Source organism: Epinephelus fuscoguttatus, linkage group LG4 (assembly GCF_011397635.1).
Source record: "Epinephelus fuscoguttatus linkage group LG4, E.fuscoguttatus.final_Chr_v1".
Taxonomy (NCBI): domain Eukaryota; kingdom Metazoa; phylum Chordata; class Actinopteri; order Perciformes; family Serranidae; genus Epinephelus; species Epinephelus fuscoguttatus.
Window position 1 is genome coordinate 44,505,428 of NC_064755.1, and position 23,828 is coordinate 44,529,255.

A 23,828-nucleotide genomic window follows, 5' to 3' on the forward strand; every position below is an offset into this window, starting at 1 on the left:
GAATGTGTGAAGGCAGTGACGACAACCTGTAAAACAAGCGCTCACACATGAAATACAAACAGTTCACATCCTCCTTACACATCACTCCACACCCACATACGTACCTCCGTATCTGAGTGTGTATCCATAATGCAGCAGCTCCTCTCCACACTCCACTGAGCTGATGAACACGAGTGGAGAAAATGTTTCTGAACTGAAGGACCATCCTCAAAGCTGAGCACTTTACGTAATCCCCTCAGGGCGGAGATGAGACAAACGCTGGGCGTCTTCTGAAGGTAGAATCTTAACTGAAATATTTCACCCAAAAATAATGTAAATTGTATGAATTACTCACCTCCCAATGCTCTGTATGGTCCTGGAATAAGGTTTCTGTGAGGAGAACGGAAGGCACCAAAAAACGAAAGCATATCAGTGCTGTATGACTCCAACATCGGCTGAACAAAGGACAGGAAATAGGTCATTCAATGCCCAAGAACTATGAAAATTCCTGTGCAGCATAATCCAAGTGTCTCGTATCCATTTGTGGGCTGACGCAAATCCAAACACAATTATTTTAGCAAAGCTATGGCTAAACAAAATACTTCTGGATTATCCTGTTGTGAAGGAGTTTGTTTGGCGTGTGTTCAACCTCCGTCGAAGTCTGTTCGCACTGAGAACTGACAACTATTACTCTTTATTGTCTTTATTCTGTCTGTGCTGGAACACAGACGGTCGGCACGGTGATGCAGCGGTTAGCAGAATGAGGGTTCCTGGTGTGAACTCAGGGTGGGGGGTTCGAATCCTAGGGTGGGGGAGCCCTTTTGCTTGTTCTCCCTGTGTCAGCGTGGGTCTCCTCCAGGTGCTCCAGCTTCCTCCCACAGTCCAAAGACATGCAGGTTAATTGGTGACTCTAAATTGTCCGTAGGTGTGAATGTGAGTGTGAATGGTTGTTTGTCTCTATGTGTCAGCCCTGTGATAGTCTGGTGACCTGTCCAGGGTGTACCCTGCCTCTAGGCTCCAGCCCCCCTGTGACCCTCAAGAGGATAAGTGGTTGTGGAAAATGAATTATCACTCAGTCCTTTTATTTGTCCCCTGTGGGGCACTTGGGTATTTAGGTACCTTTTGTGATGAACATCTTAAATTTGATGGAAACACTACAGGAATTATGAAGTGAGGACATCAGTGAATTCACCTTCTTCGTAAACTAAATTCTTTTTCTGTCAGTATCGTCGTCCTCTGCCAACACGGGTCAGTGGGTCAGTGGAACACCTGTATTCACCTTCTGTTTGAGACACGCCATTTTAGTGCCAGTCTCTTTAGAGAATATCCAAGTGAATATCCACTCAGTGTTGATGGTACATGCAGTCACCTGAAGCAATAACATCCTCAGTGCATGTTGTATTGACAGAGAGGCAGAGTTTTTCAATGTTTTCCTTCCTGCACAGCTGTTTGTGCAGTGCCTACATGTACATAGATGCATCGTGCCCGAGCTCCTGACGCTTCCCTCCCAATACCCTCCAAACCTGCCCGGCACGTGGAAAAAGTAAAATTGTCTGAAATGACTGACTTCACTGTTTGACTTGAACACCGGAAAAAACAAGATACATTTAAAAACACTATCGTCGTGTTCTCAAGGACAAACACTGCAGTTAGTGAAGAGTGCCTGGAAGCTATGAATCACCACCACAGCCAAAAGCACTTTGTTGGCCAAAACACAGCGTTAGGTGACAAAAATACTCAAGCAGTGGTCATCTGCTCGCTCGGGCTGCTGGCTTTGGTTGTTTGTTTTTTCAGTTTGTCTTCATGATCCTAAAGAGGGTCTTCAGTGATTTTCCCAAGCTGCCACAGTTAGCTCAACAACCAGTGACTGCAGGTATATTCAGGCACTTTATTCAAACTCCACACAAACAAAATAAAATCACTAAAACTGTCATGGTTAGCAAGTCTGTTAGTCTACTATTCCAACAATCACCAACTCTGGTAGGGTTGAAATAAATCCCTTAATTTACACTGACTGAAATATTGTACACGCTGCATTTCCCCTCTGTCTCTCAGGTGACTGTGGTATTCCTTCAAGTGGGTCAAATAAATACCCTGAAAATCTGAGTTGACGAATACATTGTAAAAAATATCTTCCTCCATAATCCTCTGCACTCAAAATTAATGATGCCATTTTGTGGAAACGCAGCTAGTTTGCAATGCGAGACAAGAAGGAGGATTTGATGCTCCGATGACATCATTGGTTCGCGTAAGCAAAAATGGATTTTGAAGCACCATCCACAGACACAGAGGGCAAACCAAAAAAAGCTTTTGGTTGTGGTCACACTATGCCTCAAGTTCAGATAGGTGAAGAAAAGGTTGAGAAACGGCAAAGTCAGAAAAGCCCAGTCTGTTGTGACTGGTCAGCGTTACTGGGTGTTCCATATCTCTGCGCCTTCATTGCAGCCAGGGGAATGACTAACAGAGAATAGCGTCACTTTCTACCTTTAAAAAATCATCAGTAAAAGATTCAACTGAACATGTTCCAGCATCTGGGAGAAATTAACAATATCAGCAACCAAGATTACATGTTTCCCTGATGTTAGCATGTAGCTACATGTAAGCTGGGGTGGGCAATATGGCCCTAAAATAATATCACAATATATCAGGGTATTTTTGCAATAATGATATTCTTGATGATATTAAAAATTGATTTAAGAAATGTATTATTGATTTAAGAACATAGAACTGCACCAAAATAAGTGTAGTTTTACAGTTTGCTTCAAATATTCAGTAAAAACTAAAATGATCTCTCATTTCTTTAGTAACTCAGAGTGAGATTCAGATTCTGTTACAATATTAATAGTTAAACTAAATAAAATCTGCCACTAATTACACATTTAAAGAGCTCCCAGATACAAAAAATGTCCCCTGGGATCTATATATATAAATCAACAGCTGATTTCCTTCTTTTAGTAAAATCCTAAATGACTGAGTTGTTTTTTTCCACCTGGACCTTTATGCTCTGCCATTTCTCCTCTAATCATCAGCTGTAACCTGTGACAGGCTGTTATGATACCACAACTATCACACACTCACATATATGGAGTTTATTCACGTAGGTTTACATCAGCAAAGGTTTGTGACAGAATCAGAGAGGAGAGGGAGAGACGCTGTGCTGCTGCCAGAGGAGCCGCTGAATGAGTTCCCTCTGAGTGCTAAGAGAAGGAAAACATTCAGGACGCCACAGTTTATTCCACACTACTGAAGCTGCTCCTCTTTTTGGATCCACCGCGGAGTCAGTAATAATTTCGCTTTCAGCCATGCTTGCTGTTGCCATGGGTAACAGTGTGACGTCAATATGTCAACAAGTCGAAATATCACGAGTATCACGATGTGAATTTTTCATATGCTATTAAAAAATGTACCAGTATTATCGTGAACAAGATGAAATGGTACACCTCTAGCGTAGGCTTTGTAATGTAAACACCTGCAGTAACATGCTGGAGCTGATGACCATATCAAGAAATCCAGCTCGCTATGACATCACACACTATGATGTCATACTGTAGTTAAAGTAAAAAAAAAAAGCAGTTGGAAACGGAGCATTAAAAATGGTAGAAAAACTTGAGATTGCTCACAGAGATGACTTTACATATGTTTGTCTCATTATTTGAATCTTACCCACATTTAATAAGAACATGTTTTCATTTTAACATTAAACACTAACACTAAATCATAATAGGTCCCCTTTAATGACACGCTATATAAACCTTTTTCTGGGACTCCAGAGAGCCGCGAGAGTTGAGTATATATACAATCATACTGTTTTTGGGTGAACTATTCCTTTAAAGTTGAGGACACTTTGATGTCCAGCGTGTTTGTTTGCTGACTCAGCGGGCAGCCAGGACGCTGACTGGCCAGCTGAGACGAGGCATCGTGTGTTTGTTTGTGGTGTCTCCAGCTCCTCGCTGCTGACACCAGGTAAGGTTCTGGCATCTGCTGTTTTTTTTTTTTTTTCTTTTCGGAGGCCAAAAAGCCAGCCGGCCGCGTCAAGACCAGCTGGGCTGTGACGCAGAGCCAGCAGCAGGACGGACACATCACACGGTGTCCTCGAGCTCGGACAGGTCTGACTGGACGGAGCTCAGAGAGTCAGCAGGAGGACAAGTTCAGTCCATCGATTTCTGGCTGACTGCTGGTTTGTCCCTCAGATGAACAATGTGGCAGTGAGCAGTCTGAGCTATTTTTAGGAGAAAACAATACCGGAGCATTTGTTCTGATATTTATTTCAGACTTTGAGAATGAAGGAAGGAGATGAAAACAGCATTTTAATCAGGCGGAGAGCAGCAGCAGTGGAGGCAAACATGAAACTGTGAATCCTGATGATGCAGTTCAACATCTTTACAAACTCAGTGTTTGTTCAAACTTTGGTCAACGTTAATTTAAATTCAGGCAAAGATCCAAAAATCTGTCAGGCTGAGTTTTGGGTAAATGAGTCTAAAATGATGCAGCTGACATGTCGATCATCTCCAGATATTTCAGTCGGTGGAAACGTGATTTATTTGTTGTGATTAACATTCTGATGATCCAAGCTGCTCTCCTGGAGACTGATGTGTGTGCACTACTAATTTGTTTTGCCAAATACATTTTAGAGAAACTTAATAACTGTCTGGAGTATATGTCCTACATTTATGCACCATATAGGGGTCAGAGGGCAGGGGTCAGGATGGATGGTACAACATACAGATGTTTAGGACTTAAATAACAGAGACCAGAGTTTACAGCCTGCAGAGTCCTGCAGATTTAATGAACCAACGTTCACGTTTGTCACAGCAGGCGTTTTCAGACCAAACAGTTCTGGGGACTCCCTGTGAAGGTAGGTAGGTACATATGTACTTAGGTACTGTACTTATGTTCGTCTGTCCCATCCTTCTAAACACGATATCTCAACAACACCCCAAGGGAATTTCTTCAAATTTGGCACAAACATCCACTTGGACTCAACAATGAACTGATTAGTTTTAGTTGGTCAATGGTCAAGGTCACTGTGATCTTGTCTGTCTCAGCCTTGAAATGTTTGCACAAACATTCACTTTGACTCGAGGATGAAGTGATTAGATTTTGGTGGTCAAAGGTTGCTGTGACCTTGCATCCATCTCATTCCCATGAATACTGTATGTCAAGAACACCATGAGGGAATTTCTTTAAAGTTGGCACAAACGTCCACTTGGACTGAAGAATAAACTGATTAGAATTTTGTGGTCAAAGGTCACTGTGACCTTACAAAATATGTTTTTGGCCAGAACTCAAAATTATGACAAAACTTCACACACGTCTTGTATAGATCCTCTGTGTGTGAAGCATACATGTTTTTTCAGACATGGATGGAAACTGTCAGAGACACTTGACTGGTGCGCAAAGGCATACAACTGTGGGTTGATAATTCTAATGTCTGTTTGCATTCGCACCTCTAATATAAATGCTGAAATGATGTAAGTTGTTTGTTGCTGCAATCCATTCTACTTTGCTTTGTCTGTTTGCCTTGGGAAAGTACCTGATCTGAAATAGAAGCTGATAATGTCCCTCAAATGGTGTTCTAATGGGATCATTCCCAGTTCTTGCTGTGTGGACACAGTTCTTAGTGCTACTTATAGCTATGTAAACGGTATCAGAACACCTGTAGTGTACATTGTTGTTTTATTTTCACATTGCAATGATGTGAGAGCATCAAAGAACTGTAAATGATATCCCTACATCCTGCCGTCATCACCTATGTGAGCTGCGTCTCATGACACAACATTGATTGGTTTGTAGACAGGCTCTTTCATCCTCTATTATTTTCTGTCTCGTACTCCTGGAAAATAGTTTTTTCCAACTTTATAAAGTATCTGCTATCACGGCTCATTTTGTTGCTGTTTTTGCCTTTCCTGGTCCTGACTGTTAACCAACCTGCTTCACCTTCAGCTGAGAATTTGTTTTGCCTCCCGGGCTGAAAATGTGTGCTCAGGTTTTTATCCCTGTACGCCAGCAATAGCCGTACCCGGAGGCTTTACATTTTCAGGTCGTCAGTCCATCCATCCATCCATCAGTCCCATTCTTGGCTCATTCTAATGTAATGGAAACACAGTATTTCTTATTTCTGGGTGATTCTACACCAAAGAAAACATACTTATTGTGTTTTATTCAATTTCTGCCAATATATCTCCCTAAATCCAACAAACTGGACCTTAAAGTCATTTTTATACCAAGTGTTATTCCCAAAAAATGAACTTCACCTAAAATTTGGTGTCACTTAGAGTGCTTTCACACCTGCTCTGTTTGGTTCAGTTCAATCAAACTCAAGTTTGTTTGCCCCCTCAGTGCGGTTCGTTTGGGCAGGTGTGAACACAGCAATCACACTCAGGTGTGAACACAGCAAAACAACCGGACCGAGACCTTCTTGAAGAGGTGGTCTCAGTCTGGTTCCAAAGGAACTCTGGTGCGGTTTGTTTGTGGTGAGAAGGCGTTCCGACCTGGATGTGAAGCAACTGCAGTCACATGACACATTGTTTGGGTTAAACATGAGCATGTTACAGTCCTGGAGGATTATTAATGTGCACCTCCTCCTGTACTGCCTTAATATGCACATTCAGCACATCCAATGCATCAAAACATTGTTTTCTAGTTGGAGCCGCGTTTGCCTCGTTTTCAAACTGTATGCTTTGACTAAAATGAACAATGACAGCAATATAGTCCACGATGAGCAGCGCTAAAATCAACCTGCGTAGTTGTCCCTCCATTGTGACATTAGAAAGTGTCACATTTATCTTGCAAGTGTACTCTTCTTCAACGTTTGCTTTACTTCCTGGATTTTTCCCACATGGAAATTCTGACCAATCAAGAGCAGCTTTCTCACACAAGGCATTTGATCTGGTCCTCTTGTAAATGCTGCCGTGAGAACACCAACCAACTCTAGGCAATTATACAACTTTGGAGCAACATGAGTCCCTGATTCAGACCAGAGGAGACCACTCTAGGGCTGAGAGGATCCTTGGTGTCTTCACATCTTTATGAAGATCATGGCTATGAATATGCACAAACTGTTAAAGGTTGTGAGAGGTTGTTTCCATTATTTTGATCTCAGGGATGTTCTTTACAGAGTTGTTGTTGCTGCTGATACTTGAACAGAGCGTAGTTTTCTCTCCAGTATCTCTACAGTCTGTTAGTGTCTGTGTCGTCTGAAGTCTCTCCTCACTTTGAGTCACTTCAGAGAAAAAACAAAAAAATCAAACAAGTTTATTTTCTTCTTCTGATGCTGACAGAGGATCGGTTTTTATTTCAGCTTTTTTCTAATCACACGCTGAACTTCAGTTCACCCTGTTTCCTCCGCAGAGCTTCAAAAGACTGAGCGCCATCACAGACATGTGACCCAGGTGGATGTCAGGAAAGTGTTCTTACTTCCTGTTGGGTCTTCTATCAGACGCCTCCGAGGATCTGATTTCCTGAGCTCCAGACTTTCCTCTCGTCCAATTTAGATTCTGTCTGAGCTGCTGAGTGAAGGTTGTGTCAGTTTGCAGTGTTAGATGTGGGAAGCCTCCTTGATGTTAATTGAGGTTGGAGAAGCGGACTTGTATGTGGCTGTACTGTACCATTACATCAATGATTAATGGGCCCCAGTTCCTCATTCATCACATAACATTTTAATGGCTGTCTCACGTCCTTCATGTCATTGTTTGTCATAAATGGTGCAGTTTTATATTCTTTAGGTGCCTTTAGATGACATCATTTCTTCTCAAAGACATTGATAGCCTGTGTCCATCTCCTGGTGACAATTAACACATTAAAAACGTTCTCCCAAATGTGAATATTAATAATGTTGTTAAAGTGGCTTCACTACTAATCCCAGCAATAAATATGTGTCAGTCACAGTTTTTGGTGCAGTTAGGTGTGACATCCTACCTCGAGATGCTTGATAAATACAAGCCACGTCTTGTTGAGTGATCATTTAGATTTCCAATTAGGGGTTAGTTTGGATCTTTTAAAGTAGGGTTGTATTAGTAACTTATCCAAAGTCAGCAGCAGTAACATGTGTAACAAAGTCAAATGTAACTGAACTGATTAGTTTCTGGTGGTCTAATGTCAAAGTTCAAGGTCACTGTGACCTTGTCTGCCACATTTTCGTTCACATAATATCTCAACAATATCTTGAGGGAATTTCTTTAAATTTGGCACAAACATTCACTTGGACTTGAGGATGAACTGATTAGATTCTGGTGGTCAAAGATCAAAGGTCAAAGTTGCTGTGACCTGTCATCCATCTCATTCTTGTGAACGTGATTTCACAAGAACAGCTTGAGGGATTTTTTTCAAATTTGGCACGAATGTACACTGAAGAACAAACTGGTTAGAATTTTGTTGTCAAAGGCCCGCTGTGCTGCTGCCAGAGGAGCCGCTGAATGAGTTCCCTCTAAGTCACTAAAAGAGTCTGAGAAGTAAAACATTCAGGACGCCACAGTTTATTCCACACTACTGACGCTGCTCCTCTTTTTGGAACCACCACAGAGTCAGTAATAATTTCGCTTTCAGCCATGTTTGTTGTTGTCATGGGTAACAGTATGACGTCAATATGTCAACAACTCAAAATAGTGCGAGTATCATGATATAAATTTTTCATATTATATTAAAAATTGTACTGGTATTATCTTGAATGAGTATCGTATCTTTTAACTGAGTATTTCTACTCTGCAGTAATGTTACTTTAATAAATACAAGCGATGTCTCGATGGATCTCACATCAATAATGGAGTTTTGCATGATGCAGTTTATGAAATAATTTTACTTAGAGATGAGAGAATACAGAATTAAAAAATATGTGGAGATTAAATGACTCAGAAAGCATAAACGTCATGTCTTCTTTAACCTGAGGCATTGAAACATGTCATTAAAAACAGAGTTCCTGTCTGGTTGTTGAGTTTTTCTGCTCAGCGTGACAGCGAGTCATTCTGACTTCATCCTGAATTCAATTGCGAGACATTAAGAGAAACAGAGCGGCGGCGGCAGGAGTCATGTCGGATCTCACCTGGAGGGCGAAGCTGTTTATTGTCCGGGAAAGAGACAGATGACAGTAAATAGAGCTTTACGTTAAACAAGACAATCAGAGCGAGGAGTGAACGATGATGGACGTGTGCTGTCACCTCAGATGGATTTCTCCTCTCATCGTTCAGTCGAGCAGAAAGCTCGAGGCTGTCGCAGGAATGACGAGCATCAATCACTGTCGCAGGAAACACCCTGAGACGGCAGGAAACGACGAGCATGTCCTCTGATGTGAAGACGTGTAAACATGTCCACACACACAGAGATCTGTCCTCAGTGTGAGACCCGGGTCTGATTCAGCTCGTCAGGTCTCGGCGAGCTGAAGTAAAGGTCTGTTGAGGGTAATGAGTGCTGTCAGGACGCCATCCATCAGCGCGCTGGTTGATCTGCTGGGATCACTTCAGCTGTTCCTCCCACTGAGTCCTCCTCTGATTCTGGGGAGCTTTTAATCTTCAGTCAGTCAAATCTCCAGTTTAACATGTCAAGCCGCAGAGTCAAATCTGTTTCCAGTGCACTTTGTCACATTTTGCTTTTCTTGATGCGTCAGCTCTTCGACCTGAGCCAAGCATTAAGTCTACTTTTCTCTGATAGTTAGTTTCTTTTTTTATTCAAATTATTGGCGTTTCCACCCGGGGTGGGTGAAAAATCACAAGTTACAGCATAGTATGACGTTATTTTTTTCATTTTTTTATTATATAAATTATTAATATTACAAATTCAAATTAAACTTCAGTTAGCCTTAAGTATGTAATCGATTGTTTTGTCAGTAAACTACATACATTTTGCTGCAAAAATGGCTGAAGTGAGATAAACTGAGTGAAAATTTTATCTTATTAGATGAACCAGATGTTGACACAGTTTTACAGTTAAAATATATTTTATTGCAATACTCAGCATATCGCAACATATTTAGCATCATAATCATATTATATTGTGACTGAAGTATTGTGATAAAATCGTATGGTGGATCCTCTGCTGATTCCCACCCCTTGTTTTCACTCAGATTTTATTCATTTATTTATTTATGCAAAAATGAAGAATAACCATTAAAAAAAGAACAAGCTTTTGATTTGCTGCTCCAGCTACGTCCCAACCCTCACCTTTGGTCATGAGCTGTCGGCAGTGACCCCAGGTTGTCGGTCCAACTGTGCGTCATGATATGCTCTTGATAAAGTATTCTGTAGTGTGTAACCCCCAAAAGGGTAAAACCATGATAACCTCCTGATTATAAAACAGCACGATGTGAACGATACAAAGATCTGACAAGTTTGAATGTCGTGTAGTGGCGACGGCAGTAGCTCAGTCCATAGGGACTTGGCTTTGGGATCTGAGGGTCGCCAGTTGAAGTCCCTGTGCGGAGCAAGCATTGAGCGTGGACTGGTAGCTGGAGAGGTGGCAGTTTGCCTCCTGGACACCAGGAGATTCCCCTGAGCAAGGCACCAAACCCCCAACTGCTCAGGGCACCTGTCAATGGGCAGCTCCCTCCCTCTGACATCTCTCTACATGTGCATGTGTGTTTCAGGCCGAGTGAAAAAAAAAATTGAATTTCCCTTCAGGGATAAATGAAGTATATCATATATATCTTATGATTCAAACTTAGCTCAAGTCAAGTAAAACCTGAAGTCACCTTGTTACTTTTTACAAAATTGTTTAATTAATTTGTGTTTTCTGCATGTCAGCATCTATAATATTTTACCCTGACAAATTAGTAACCTTTAAGAACTTTTAAAAATTAATTTTGAATAAAGTTCTGTGAGCTTTGATTTTCAACCTTTTTAAAAATCCTAAAATTCACAGTGTGATGAACAGAATTTCTTCAGACCTTCAGATAAGAGCTTCAGATCTGATCAGATGTTTTGAGCGTCTCTCCTTTTTTATTCAAAATAAAAGCTCTGTGTGGAGCAGCGGCCGTGAAGGTAACACCCCGCCGTGATTGCTCTGTTGTGAGGATGGAGATGAGAGTGTGCGTCGAGCTGATCGGCAGGGTGTCCAATTAGGCTGCTAATTAAAATTGCAGTCCTCCAGTCGTAGCAGGAAGTCCTTCAGAAGCCACCAGCAGGGCAAGAGTGTAATTTCTCCCTGAGAGTCTCTCTGCAATTTATTTAATAACACAATGTGGAACTCTGTGTGACTAAAGCTTTTACAGTTATTATTATTATTATTATTATGATTACTGCGATAATTAGATGACGACAGCTTTCTTATCCACAAAGAGTCGTAATGTTGTTTTTCCCACATGCTCGAATCACAGGATGGTTACATATTATTATGTATACGTATAAGAGGAGCTGATGTGTTTTAATGGGGCAGCGGCTGACTGAGCATCAATAACTGATGCTGCTGTTTATTCAGTCCACAATGCATCATTAATGCTAATGGAGGTCCCCATTATATTCTCATGCAGCTGCAGTTATTTTAGCCATTACTGTATGTTTTCTGTGTGTGTGTGTGTGTGTGTGTGTGTGTGTGTGTGTGATATCAGAGTTCATCGCAGCTTCACTTCCATGAATCTCCCTGATTTCAGATCTAATCTGTCGCTGCTGTCACACAGTCTGTCTCCTCATGAGGAAACTGTTTGTCTCTCAGATTTTCTGAAGAGACTTTGGTTCGGAAAATTTGAAAAGCCCAAATTAAAACAGTGCTAACTTCAGCAGCCAGTTTAGATTTAGTTTTAGCCTTCAGACAAAATGATTATTAGTTTAATCATTTATATTCTTCATAGTTTTAGTCGAAGAAAGGTCATGACATTTTAATCTTTCAGTCAAAATGTTTTTTTATGCCATAGATGGCGACAGTCGTGGCCAGAGGCATGATGTTTTCGAGTTGTCTGTCCATACGTACGTACGTCCTGCCCTTGTGTACGCCATATCTCAAATAGCCTTGAGGGCATTTCTTCAAATTTGGCACAAATGTTCACTTGGACTCAATGATAACCTGATTGGATTTTGGGGGTCAAAGGTTAAAGACAGTGTGACCCTGAATCTGGCTCATTCTTGTGAATGCGATATTTTAAGAACACTGTGAGAATTTCTTTAAATTTGACACAAACGTCCATTTGGACTGAAGAACAAACTGATGTTTTTGCGATCAAAAGTCAAGGTCACTGTGACCACACAAAACGTGTAACTCAAGAATTATAACAAAACTTCACAGAGATGTCTCACAGGATAAAATAATGAAGTTGTGACATTTAATATCCAAAAGGTCAAAGGGTCACCTTCAATGTGACATCATAATGTTCTACTTAAAATGATTTTCTGGCCATAATTCAGCGTCATATCTCAGGAACAGAAGGGGAGACATTTGGTCAGATACTGAATTGGTGACTCTAATCTTGAAACTGTGCTGATTGTATAGATCTTCTGTGTGTGAAGCATCCATGTTTTCACTGACATGGATGGAGACTGTCAGAGACACTGAGGCGAATTCATGTCTCAGTAATCAGACTCAAGGTGACAGGTTATATAAAACAATGTGTGTGTCATGTCTCCAGCAGTGTGTGACAGATTTAAGGGCTGATTTACGAGCACACACTTACTGATCATCATCTGAAAAGCTCAACATCTCTCTATTTCTGCTCTCAACAAATAACTAATGTGAGCCAACTAGGATTTGTCCCCAGGTTCATTGTAAACTCTGACTTATCCATGTGACTGTTAAGAAGCAGAAACATAACTTGTTTCTTCATGTGCAACATGTTAGTCTGGAGGTTTAAACTGGTGTCCTCTCACAGAGTTGCTGATTCAAACTAAACTTTCATCTCTGTCAGAGAAAACTGATCTGAGTTCAGACTGTTTACTTACAGCACAGCTACACTCACAGATAACTGAGCCTCCTACCTGCCTGTCAAACACCATCAACCCACAAACCTTCTCCAGTCCGGACTGAGTGGAGTCCTGCGGGGTGAAGCTGTGAAGGCTGTGAGCGGAGCTAGCTGCTAACAGCCACCGCTGCAACTAACAAACTCCACAAATCCATTCAGCAGCTCCACCATCCACAGTCAGACACACACAGCTGATTATTTACTGCTGAATTAACAACTCGCACCAGCGGCTGATGCTGCTCTAGTGTTAGTGTGTGTGCTGGCTAGCAAAACATTCTGGTGCAGACTATTTACTGGAGTTTGCCGACCTGTAGATGCCCGGATCTCACACTGCTCGTATGGCATTAAAAAATAATTGCAAGCACGACTGTTGTTGCTTTTTAGTTCATGAAATATTTTATCACTCTGTTCTCTACTCCTCACGTTTTGAATGTCTGATATTTCACCACTAACATTTTCGTCTCCTCACGTCTTGTCAGCGAAAATGAAACATACATTTTGTCATAGTTTTTATTATCAAAATCTATTTCTAGCTTGTTATCGTCACGTCCACTTCTTTTATACAGTTCAAATGACAAAGCATCCACATCCTGCAGAGCGATGAGTTTGCCATGGGTGGATGTGTCAACAAAATGTGTGACTCTTCTGTTTTTTTTTTTTCATCACCTCCCGACTGTCAGCGCTGGTTTCTCTTACCCGTGACCGCAATGAGAGTTTTTCTTTCCACGGTCATTGTCTAACCTTAAAGTGGTTGTTATTGAAACAGTATTGTTTTGTGCCTGAACATAATCCACAGTGGAGTAAAATCAGAAGGTGATGTTGTACTGTTGATGAAGATGCTTCATTCCTCATTGAATTTTTACATTTTGAACTTATCTTACATCAAACAGAAAATATGAATCTCCAAAGTACTCCCAAGTAAACATCAGACAAACAGAGGATGTGTAAAGTCTCTAAAATAAAAAAGCTTCAGAAGCTCAGACGTGTTCTTTGTGTTAGAAATAAACTTCCTCTCTGATGGTTAAAGCTGTGGCGCTGTGATAGCGTCAGCTCTCGGACAGGTTTGTATTTACAGTACAGGTCTTTAATTTGCTGCCTGTCGCTGAGCGAGTCGAGCAGAGTGACATTTGTATTGCTGTCAGGCCCTCAGCCGTCCGTCTTCCTCCCCCTCCCTCCTCCTCTGTGAATCCTGATGAGGCGTCCGGCGGCGCTCTGCCCAACACGCCGGCCTCTTGCTGAAGTGAAATCAATCAGCCCTTCAATCTTTCTCTAAAGGACCATTATCCAGCCCCGCCGGGCCTGTCGGGCCTGTCTGCTGCAGGATCTATGACCTGATCCGCCTCCCTAATTCACACAGCAGAGCTCGCTAACTCCACTCTGACAAGAAACCCCAACAACAGGAAGCTGAGGAAGTTCAGGATTTAGGTTCAAACTTGATCTGTTTAAATCTCAACAAATATACTGCAGGATGTTTGAGAGCGACACCAAACAACATTTAGAAATCTGACTGAAAACTCTGCTGCTGATGTTTTCTACCTTCCTGTCTCCAGTCTGTAGTTTGATTTGTTTCTCAAACATTTCAACAAGACTCAGAGAAAAGAAACACAAACAGATTTTTTTTTAGTAATGTGAAAAAGAAGGAAAAAAACGTCCACCAGTCCAGTGTCTCTGACAGTCTCCATCCATGTCAGTGAAAACATGGATGCTTCACACACAGAAGATCTATACAATCAGCACAGTTTCAAGATTAGAGTCATCAATTCAGTATCTGACCAAATGTCTCCCCTTCTGTTCCTGAGATATGACGCTGAATAATAGCCAGAAAATCGTTTTATGTAGAACAGTATGATGTCACATTGCAGATGACCTTTGACCTTTTCGATATAAAATGTCACCACTTCATTATTTTATCCTGTTTGACATTTGTGTGAAGTTTTGTCTTAATGAGTCTAAGAATTTTGAGTTCTGGCCAAAAACATGTTTTGTAAGGTCACAGTGACCTTTGACCACCAAATTCTAATCAGTTTATTCTTCAGTCCAAGTGGATGTTTGTGCCAAATTTGAGAAAAGACCCTCAAGGCATTATTGAGATATTGTGTCAACAGGAATGACATGGATGCAAGGTCAAAGCAGCCTTAACCTTTGACCCTTGACCACCAAAATCAAGTCATACCATCCTCGAGTCCAAGTCATTATTTTTGCTAAATTTGAAGAAATTCCCTTAAGGCGTTCTTGAGATATCATGAGAATGAGACAGACAAGGTCACAGTGACCTTGACCTTTTAACCTATGACCACCAAAACAAATCAATGTATTACTGAGTCCAAGTGAATGTTTGTGCCAAATTTGAGGAAATTCCCTCAAGGTGCCAGAAAGATGTTTTGTGAGATCACAGTGACCTTTGACCACCAAAAACAAATCAGTTTATTGTTGAGTTCAAGTGGACGTTTGTGCCAAATTAGAGGAAATTCCCTCAAGGTGTCCTTGGGATTTCACGTTCACGAGAATCAGATGGCCAGGGGGGACAGTCAGCCTGAAATCATAATGCATCCAACCATGGCTGTCACCGTGGAGGCATAAAAACTGGAAAAAAAGTACCATCCCTCAAAAAATTGAAAACAGTGGTTTCTTTCCGCCTCTGTGTTGAAAGTCAAGTCAAACTTTATTTGTTTAGCACATCGTACATGAGGCAGCACAGTGGGCTTCACATAAAGTAACAATACAATCATACAAGTACAAGCGCAGAATATAAACATGCATATCAACAGCTCAGATTTCTTCCTCCCTTCATTTCTGTCTTGTAGAAATTACTTCACATGCTGCAGGTTTGAGTCAGCAAATATGTTGTGAAAGAAACTCTCATGTCGACTGCATTTTATTTTCCTTTTAATGAGGAAATGTTTTTATGAAACATATCAGGGATGCCACCCTTTATATGCTTATACTCGGGGTCATCCTGATCAGGATTACACTGAAACCTCTGAAATAAGACATTTATTATGCCTCTGTGTTGGTGACAGCTACGGCATTATGTTTTCAGGTTTTCCATCCATGTCATTCTCATGAACGCCTTGAGGGGACTCTTAAAATTTGGCACAAACGTCCACTTGGACTCAACAATGAACTGATTTGATTTTGGTGGTCAAAGGTCAGTGTGACCTCACAAAACCTGTTTTTGATCATAAAGTAAAATAAGTCAAAGAACAACAAAATGATGAGCTGCATTTTATTTCCAAAAGGTCAAAGGTCAGCATCACTGCAAGATTAGATTGTTCTGCAAAAACTCTTCACTGGCCATAAGTCAGGAACAGAGGGAGACATTCGGTCAGATACTGAATTAATCTTGAAACTGTGCCAAATGGAAACTTTTTTTTATCATATTAGCACTTATTTGCAAACTATTTTGTTTTATAAAATGCAATAAATTATTGCTGTATTGCTTCTTCTTCTTCTACCTCTGTCTTCCTTTTTGGCTGCTCCAAGTACCAGCACCATAACAGCATGAATCGGAGCTCATCAAAGTCCGAGCAGCATCTGGCTTGACGCTGTGTTTTACGCGGTGCTACAGTCTTGTCTGTCCGTGCACTGTTGATTTATGTTTCTGCAGCTGTGTGCTCAGTGTAGGGAACATCTCACACGCCACAGGCACTGCAGCGGCTTGTGTGTAGCATGTCATATGTATGCAAGTGTGAAGCATGTAATTTCACACATGCATACTTAAGACATGCTTCATATTGCAGCTACATGATTGCCCTCAGTTTCTCTGTGCTTGATGAAAGGAAGAAGAGAAGCCAACAAAAGGAAGAATCAAGGACATCATTGTATCAAAAGGATACTCCACCCGTGAAGACTGTTTGTAAATCAGTTACTCGCTGTGTGTTACACTGAATTATTAAAGGAAGCTTTGTTTTTCTCGCATGTCTCCATGGCAGACTCCTTCTAAGAACTTACATTTATTTTTATGCCTCCGTGCCAGTGATATCTTGGCCAGTGGCAAAATGTTATCAGCTTGTCTGTCCGTCCGTACATCCGTCCCACAATATCTCAAGAATGCTTTAAGGGAATTTCTTCAAATTTGGCACAAATGTTCACTTGGACGCAATGATGAACTGATTTGATTTTGGTGGTCTAAAGTCCAGGTTACTGTGACCTTGTCTGTCTCATTTTTGTGAATGTGATGTCTGAAGAACACCTTAAGGCAAATGGGGGGTGATAATTCTAGTTTTGTATTCTTTAGTAGTGACAATATCCTCTAACTGGCTCTACTAGCCTTTCTCCAAACTGGTCTACGCTTGTTGGTGTTATTGTAAAGGATGTGTAGTAGGTGTCTGGAAATCTCTACTCCTGGCTGTGATGTATCGTACCGTATCGTATCATATCGTATCGTATCGTATCGTAAGTTTGTAAGGTCTCTTTTAGCACCAAACCGAACTTTGGGGAGGCACAAAAACCTGAACAAGTCTCGTGGACAAAGCAGGAGAAACTGGTGGAGCTGTGGAGTGAACAAGAGTCTGTGTTTAATTTGGTTGTATCTGATCCACCAACCAGCACTTATTTTACCAAGTCTTCATTTTTGACATCGTTCTCCTCTGATTCCCACTGTCTCCTCCCACTCTTAGAACACAACTAACAATTGAGGGCTGGTAGCAAGTGAGGCGATAAAAATGTAAAATGTAAACTTTGTATACACATACATTTTATCTTTATGGATTATAATGATGCTGAATTAACAAGGATACTGTCGACAAATTACACCTTTTATCTTGTGTTTGTAGAGTTGTGTGTTTTTCAGACCTATAAGGAATTGTTAATATGTCATATTTCCTAAAGGGAGTTTGGTGTAATGTTTTCCACCAGGAGCAGGATGGGAAATAGTGACCCTGCAGGATCTCCAGTCTTTGTAAAATCTTATAATGTGTGACTAAAACTCACATTGTCTTTAGACATGACAGGGGGTCAGACTTTAGTCGTTTCAGAGTCTTTAGTGTATGGTTGGCGTTTAAGAGTACGGCTGCTGTTTCAGTGAGTTGAAGCTAACGGTTATCTCTCGCTGTGTCTCCACAGATCCCTCAGATCAGCTACGCCTCGACGGCTCCAGAGCTCAGCGACAACACTCGCTATGACTTCTTCTCCCGCGTGGTTCCTCCAGACTCCTACCAGGCTCAGGCCATGCTGGACATCGTCACGGCGATGGGCTGGAACTACGTGTCCACGCTCGCCTCTGAGGGAAACTACGGCGAGAGTGGCGTGGAGGCCTTCGTCCAGATCTCCAGAGATTCAGGTAGGAAAACAATCTGTAAGCTGAGGTGAGATCTGAGAGTTTTGCTTTACTTTGAAAACCAGCTGAGACGAATTAGATGTCCCCTGAGTGATGGAGGACAGGTTGGACGAAGAGTCACGGCAGACGCTGTGGTTTTTGAGCTGCTGGTTTTTAAACTCGCTGTGCTCCTGACTCGCTGTGTGTTGATGAGCGAACAGGAGGAGAGGTCATGTAATTGACTCTTGAAGTAATTACAGCAGAAGTCGACGCTGTTTTCTCCCCGGCTGGTCACCGTGAGGTAATCAGGCTCTCTGCTCTCGCTGATTAAAATGTTATCGTACCACGACGAGCTCTGACATTAATTAGATTGTAAAGGGTGTGTTAAAATACATCAGCAGTAACATGTATGTTGGGGATCAGCGATGTGTGTGTTTTAGGGCTGCATTCACAGCGAGGTTGTGCGGTGGCGTGGGAGTGTCACTTAAATGGCCCATTTGTGGGGAAGTGGAGGGTGGAGGCCGACTGCAGGAAGCCAGTCTCCTCATTTCAGTGACTGAGGATTTGTCTTCTGTAAGTTTGTTTATGTGGGCTTAAAAAATCTGTAGAATCCCCTTTGGTCATCATTACTGTAGTACGCGCACACACACACACACACACACACAAACACACACACACACACACACACAAAGTGAGTGCTTTTGTGGTACACCCAAAATTGTGCAACCACTTTTGTATTTATTTAATTTAATCAGCCAAGAAGTAATTGTCTTTCATTTTGAGGTTTCGAAACTATCCCTAGCAATGTACATGGCAGCCACGCTATTTTATTTTTATATACTGTGAAGAAATATGTTTCACAGAGCTCACATGAGGCAGGGCAGGCCAAGTCCTTCCAAAATCACATGTCACCAAGTCCACCACTGACTTGATGTCCTGTGTCTGTATGTTATCATTGTACTTCAACACTGCAGAACACGCTTTTCACGATCCAAACCAACACAAACTTCCTGTCCTTCTTTACACAGAGCCCGGTGCCACTCTGAAGTCGTCAAAATCCGGCATTTGGGCAGTGACTTGTGGCGTCAGAAACCAATGAAAAAAGGCGTCCTGTAACGTTGACATGTCCGGTTGCCATTATAATTTAACAGCGTCTGGCGGCGTCAGGGGTAAATGCGGCAGGACAAGAACGAAAACTGAGGCAGTGAAAGTCCAAGTGGAGCAGGCAGGAGTGGTGGAGGATGGGTCCAACAAACACCAGCTTTCACCCGAGAGAGCGATGTTTGCGTTCTGTAAAGGTCCTGACACACCAAGCTGACGGTCGGCCGTCGACCAAAGTCGGGCCGTCGGTGAGCGTCTGTCGCCCTACTTTTTGTGGTGTGTCCTGCACCGTCTGCACTTTGGCGTCGGCGGCTTTTCAACCAATTGAGCATGTTGAATCTGCGGTGAAGCTTGTCGGTGAGAGAGATCACTCTAATTGGCTGTTCAGGTTTTATTTCCTCGCCCCTGTAGCGAGTGAATCTGCCTGTAGTGAAACCGGGGCTAACCGGTGCTTCCTCCTCAGGCTCCACTTCACTCAGCTGCCCCACAGACCCGCTGCTTCTTCACACTTTAACCTGAATAACAAACCGGAGCTAGCTGGGAGCGGCTAGCGGAGCGTTAGCCGCAGCATGACCGGAGGGAAGCACAGCCAGTTAGCCTCCGCTAGTCTCTGAGCTAGCCCCGGCTCTCCGTTTGGATCCAACCGGAGCACCGAGCCCTGGTTTGTTATTCAGGTTAAAGTGGGAAGAAGCAGCGGGTTTATCGGGCAGCTGAGTGAAGTGGAGCCTGCGGAGGAAACACCGGGACCGTCTGGATGTGATAGTCCGTGGAGATGCTGCGGTGCTCGGCTGCACAGATAGGAAACCCCTCGGCTGACAGAATGTACCACTCTCTCACTCCGCTCTCTCTCACGCAGGTGCAGAACGTACGTGCCACTTGGCCGTCAGATGTGGTCCGTGTAGTGTGTTCAAATGCAACTGACACAGGGTGACGTGAGGCGACGTAGACGACCCAGGGTACCTTGCACGTCGTATGTGGACGTGGAAAGTCCATGACCAAAATGTCAATATGTGACGAGGTCAGAGTGAGAATGTGTTGTTACGCAAGACGTTATTCACAATATCTTTGAGTCATGCACACTAAACCGCCTTCCAGCACTATACCTAGCGTAGATAACTTGTGCCCGTGATCTGTCACATAAATAAAGTAAATATAAAATGACGTTAGTATCGTCCACTACCATATGCTATTCAAAATATAAAGACACTGTTGTGCAAACCGAAATAATCGCCGAACCTTTATTAAATGTCATATCAATGCAGACATTTTTACTAAATATAAATACATGCTTCAGTGGCTCTTACAGTTAATCAAGATTAAAAGCTTTTTTTTGTTACATGTTTAGAATTCCTTTATTTTGCATTTCAAAACAGTTTTGAAATTCATATTAACTAGGTCAAGCAATTCTTAAAAGATTGCTTTGATTGGGAATCAATGAATGTAAAGATATTTATTTTATGGTCTTGAGTTGAAGATTTATTTAATATTTAATATTTAATATTTGATACAGTGCTGTTGTTTTTTTTGTTGAGAGGATTACACTTTTAGCTGTAAAGCCTGGTATACACATGCGATTCTTGGCTGTCCCAGACAGGAGATGACCAGTGTGACAGAAACGTGGTGATGTCTTTGGTCGTGGCTCTGACACAGTGGTCCTACATTGCACAGTGAGAGACGTTCAAGGATGACCATTGTCACAGTCTTGCGATCAAAGACAGCCTGGGATAAAAGACCAAATTTCATTACCATTTCATAATCACATCACAACACCAGGAAACAATGGACTGTGGCAGTGTTTGTGCTGACTGTGAACCACCCAGGCAGACAGAACACCAGTTATTACTGATACATTATAATGTGACTGACTCAGAATAGGCTTAATGCCATCTGAAGGTAATCACACAGCGCAGCTGAATGCAGGTTTGAATATGAGGCTCACTGAGTGAGCAAGGCAACGTCACACAGAAAGCCAACACTGAATGAACTTTACAAACTGACTCCAAACAGGCAGCTCTGCGCTCGACATCTGACATCTGACGGGGGCAAGTAAACTCTGTTTTCAGACAAGTGCAGTGCCTCATGCAGCTTTTTGACCAGGCAAATGAAAAATAAATGTTTGCTTTGAGTTTGGCATCTTGGCCGTCACCATCTTGGATATTAGGAGCCAGAAGTGACCATATTTGGATAAGAAGGTGGAGCTGTGGGGAAGCGAGGGGTGGATGTGACTCAAAGATTGTGGTGATGCCACGCAGACAGCCTGTCACTCTCAGCAGCCACGCCCTTAATTATGCCTCTTGTATGAGAGGCAAAACGTCTTCAAGAAACTCAGACAAGTCCAGTTGAGCCTACGGTACAGCACCTAGCATATAACAAAACATTAACATGACAATCACTTACCGTCCCTGTTATATGGCGGCTGATCTCGTCCTCTTCTCGGAGGGTAAGGAGGTCCTGGACCTCACTGTTTTCCCAATTTGCAGACATTTTTTGCCACTGCTCTTCTTCCTTGAGTTACCTGCTAACTGCTAACAGCTACTTTTTGAATCTCTGGCAGTGGGTCGCACCCATAACATGTCGTTAAAGCGTCACACCTGTGCCTCCCATGATCCCATCCTGCCAGCTGTCCTGTTTATACAGACATTGTTGCAGCACTGTTACTACCTCCGTTCCCAGCCCCCGCCTTTCTGCAATTGTACCTTATATACAGAACGGTGAGGTGGCGTAACAGTGTTATAGTCCCGCCTTGAACAGGCAGTGTAAAAGGGGCTATAGCTACAAAACTGACTAGCCTCTGCTACATGGTATACCAGAGGTACGCCTCATCACTTGGGTGTTACTGTCAGAGCTTGAGCTTCTTTTGAAAATTAAGGTCCAGGTATAAAAAACTTTACTGTGACTTTTTTGGCACTTCACAGGAAAGGAATTCAGCACACCAACATGTTATAAACATGTGACATGTGTTTGATAGATGATGAAATGTACATCCAGGGAGCAGAGCAGCGTATATGTGGAGCTGTGTTTCACAGGATGTGTGTGAACTCTAATGAGCATCATGTTGCTGCTCATGTTTCCTCTTCAAAACTCTGCTGGTTTAGTTTATTATGACAGAAAACACCAGTTTCTCCACACTTACTTTTTATGGCACTAAAAAGAACAGAAATATAGTGAATAATAAAATGAGAATTTTCCTGCCAGCTTCCTCTTCTGCTTCTCTCGGTCACTGTAACCGGGTTAATAACCTGGCTGCTGTAACATCCTACATATTCACCTGCAGCCTGCGACAGTGCTGTAATCTGTGTGTAAATGGCAGCAGCAGCAGTAATCATGAAGAATGGCTGCCGATCGAGGCGTTTAAAAGCTTTAGACTAATAACGAGATGCTGTGCAGAGAGCAGCTGTGGCTCCTTTGAGGGATCAATGAGCTTTCATCTCTGCCGCTGCTGCTGTTGTCTCTGCACACACACGCACATATACACACACTGCTGCACATGGCTTCATTAGCAGCCCCAAGTATGTATTTATATCAACAGGAATGAGGTCTGATGGTACGAAGCTTCTGAGCTGCTGCGGGCTGTACAGTTCATGGAGGAAACTGTGATCAGAGGATGTATTGATTAGAGCTGATATTGATTAGCTTCTAATGAGGGGACCGTGTGAAAGAAAGCACGTCTTCCTTAAATATAGTTGCCTTTTCTTAATTATCTTCTAACCCAACAGATGATGACTCATTCGGCCGAGTTTAAGAAAAAAAACAATATGTATTTAAGCTGCTGGTGTGAAAAGCCTCGTTGTGTCACAGTGATAATAAATAGCCTCAGAACTGTTTCTTATAACGACTGATTAACTGTTTAAAGGCTGCTTTATTTTCTTAGAGGGGACATTCAGTTTTTGTAGCAGCACAAAGACACAAATAAATAAATAAAAAGATTAAGTAGAAGAAATAAATAATAAAATGTATAATACTAAAATAAGAATAGAAGCTAAATAAAAATCTTTTTGATCTTTTTTTATTATTTAATTGTCCATCAAGTGTCTGAAGTGTTTCAGAAGTGAGTGGAGCGCTCTTAAGTTGTGTATAGCTCCAGTGAGAAGGGGGTCTCGAGATTTTGTGGACATAAAGTTGGATTTGTAGGGTGGATTAAGCCGTTACAGGGAGGTGCTGTACCTACAGAGGGCGCCTGGATGAGGGGTGGGGTGATTGGTCGTCTTGGGCTGCTCATGTTTTCCTCTCCAGGTTGCTGATACTGGTGCAGATTTACAGTTTAAAGAAACATGAAGCAAGCTGATGAGGGGCTCAGTTGTCTTCTCTTTTCAACTTACAAACATCTAACAAAGACTTTTGGTAAAAGAGTTGGTGAACAAAGTTAGTATAGTGATGAAAGGAAGGAAGGGTTGACAGAAGGAACAAGGAGGAGGAAACGATTTGGAGCAAAAAACAAATTTAAAAGTGGAAAGAAGGAGTTAGGAAACGAGACAGAGGAGGAAAGAAGGATGAAGTAAAAGATAACCAGGAAAAAAAAGAGGAGCAGGGTGTATAGAGGCGGAAAAGTGAAGATGGGAAAGCAAAGGAGGTATAGAAGTGGCAGAGAAAGAAAGTAGAATGTAAAGAGAAGGCAAG

General features: G+C 42.1%; 1 protein-coding gene across 1 annotated transcript in view; it reads left to right on the forward strand.

The window, feature by feature from the left end:
• Positions 1–23,828, forward strand: part of LOC125887005 (metabotropic glutamate receptor 8-like) — a 202,920-nt gene that overhangs the window by 49,354 nt on the left and 129,738 nt on the right. Inside the window, exon 3 of the mRNA XM_049573452.1 lies at positions 17,918–18,134. Within this exon, the coding sequence (XP_049429409.1) occupies positions 17,918–18,134 (217 nt within the window). The remainder of the gene's footprint in view (positions 1–17,917; positions 18,135–23,828) is intronic.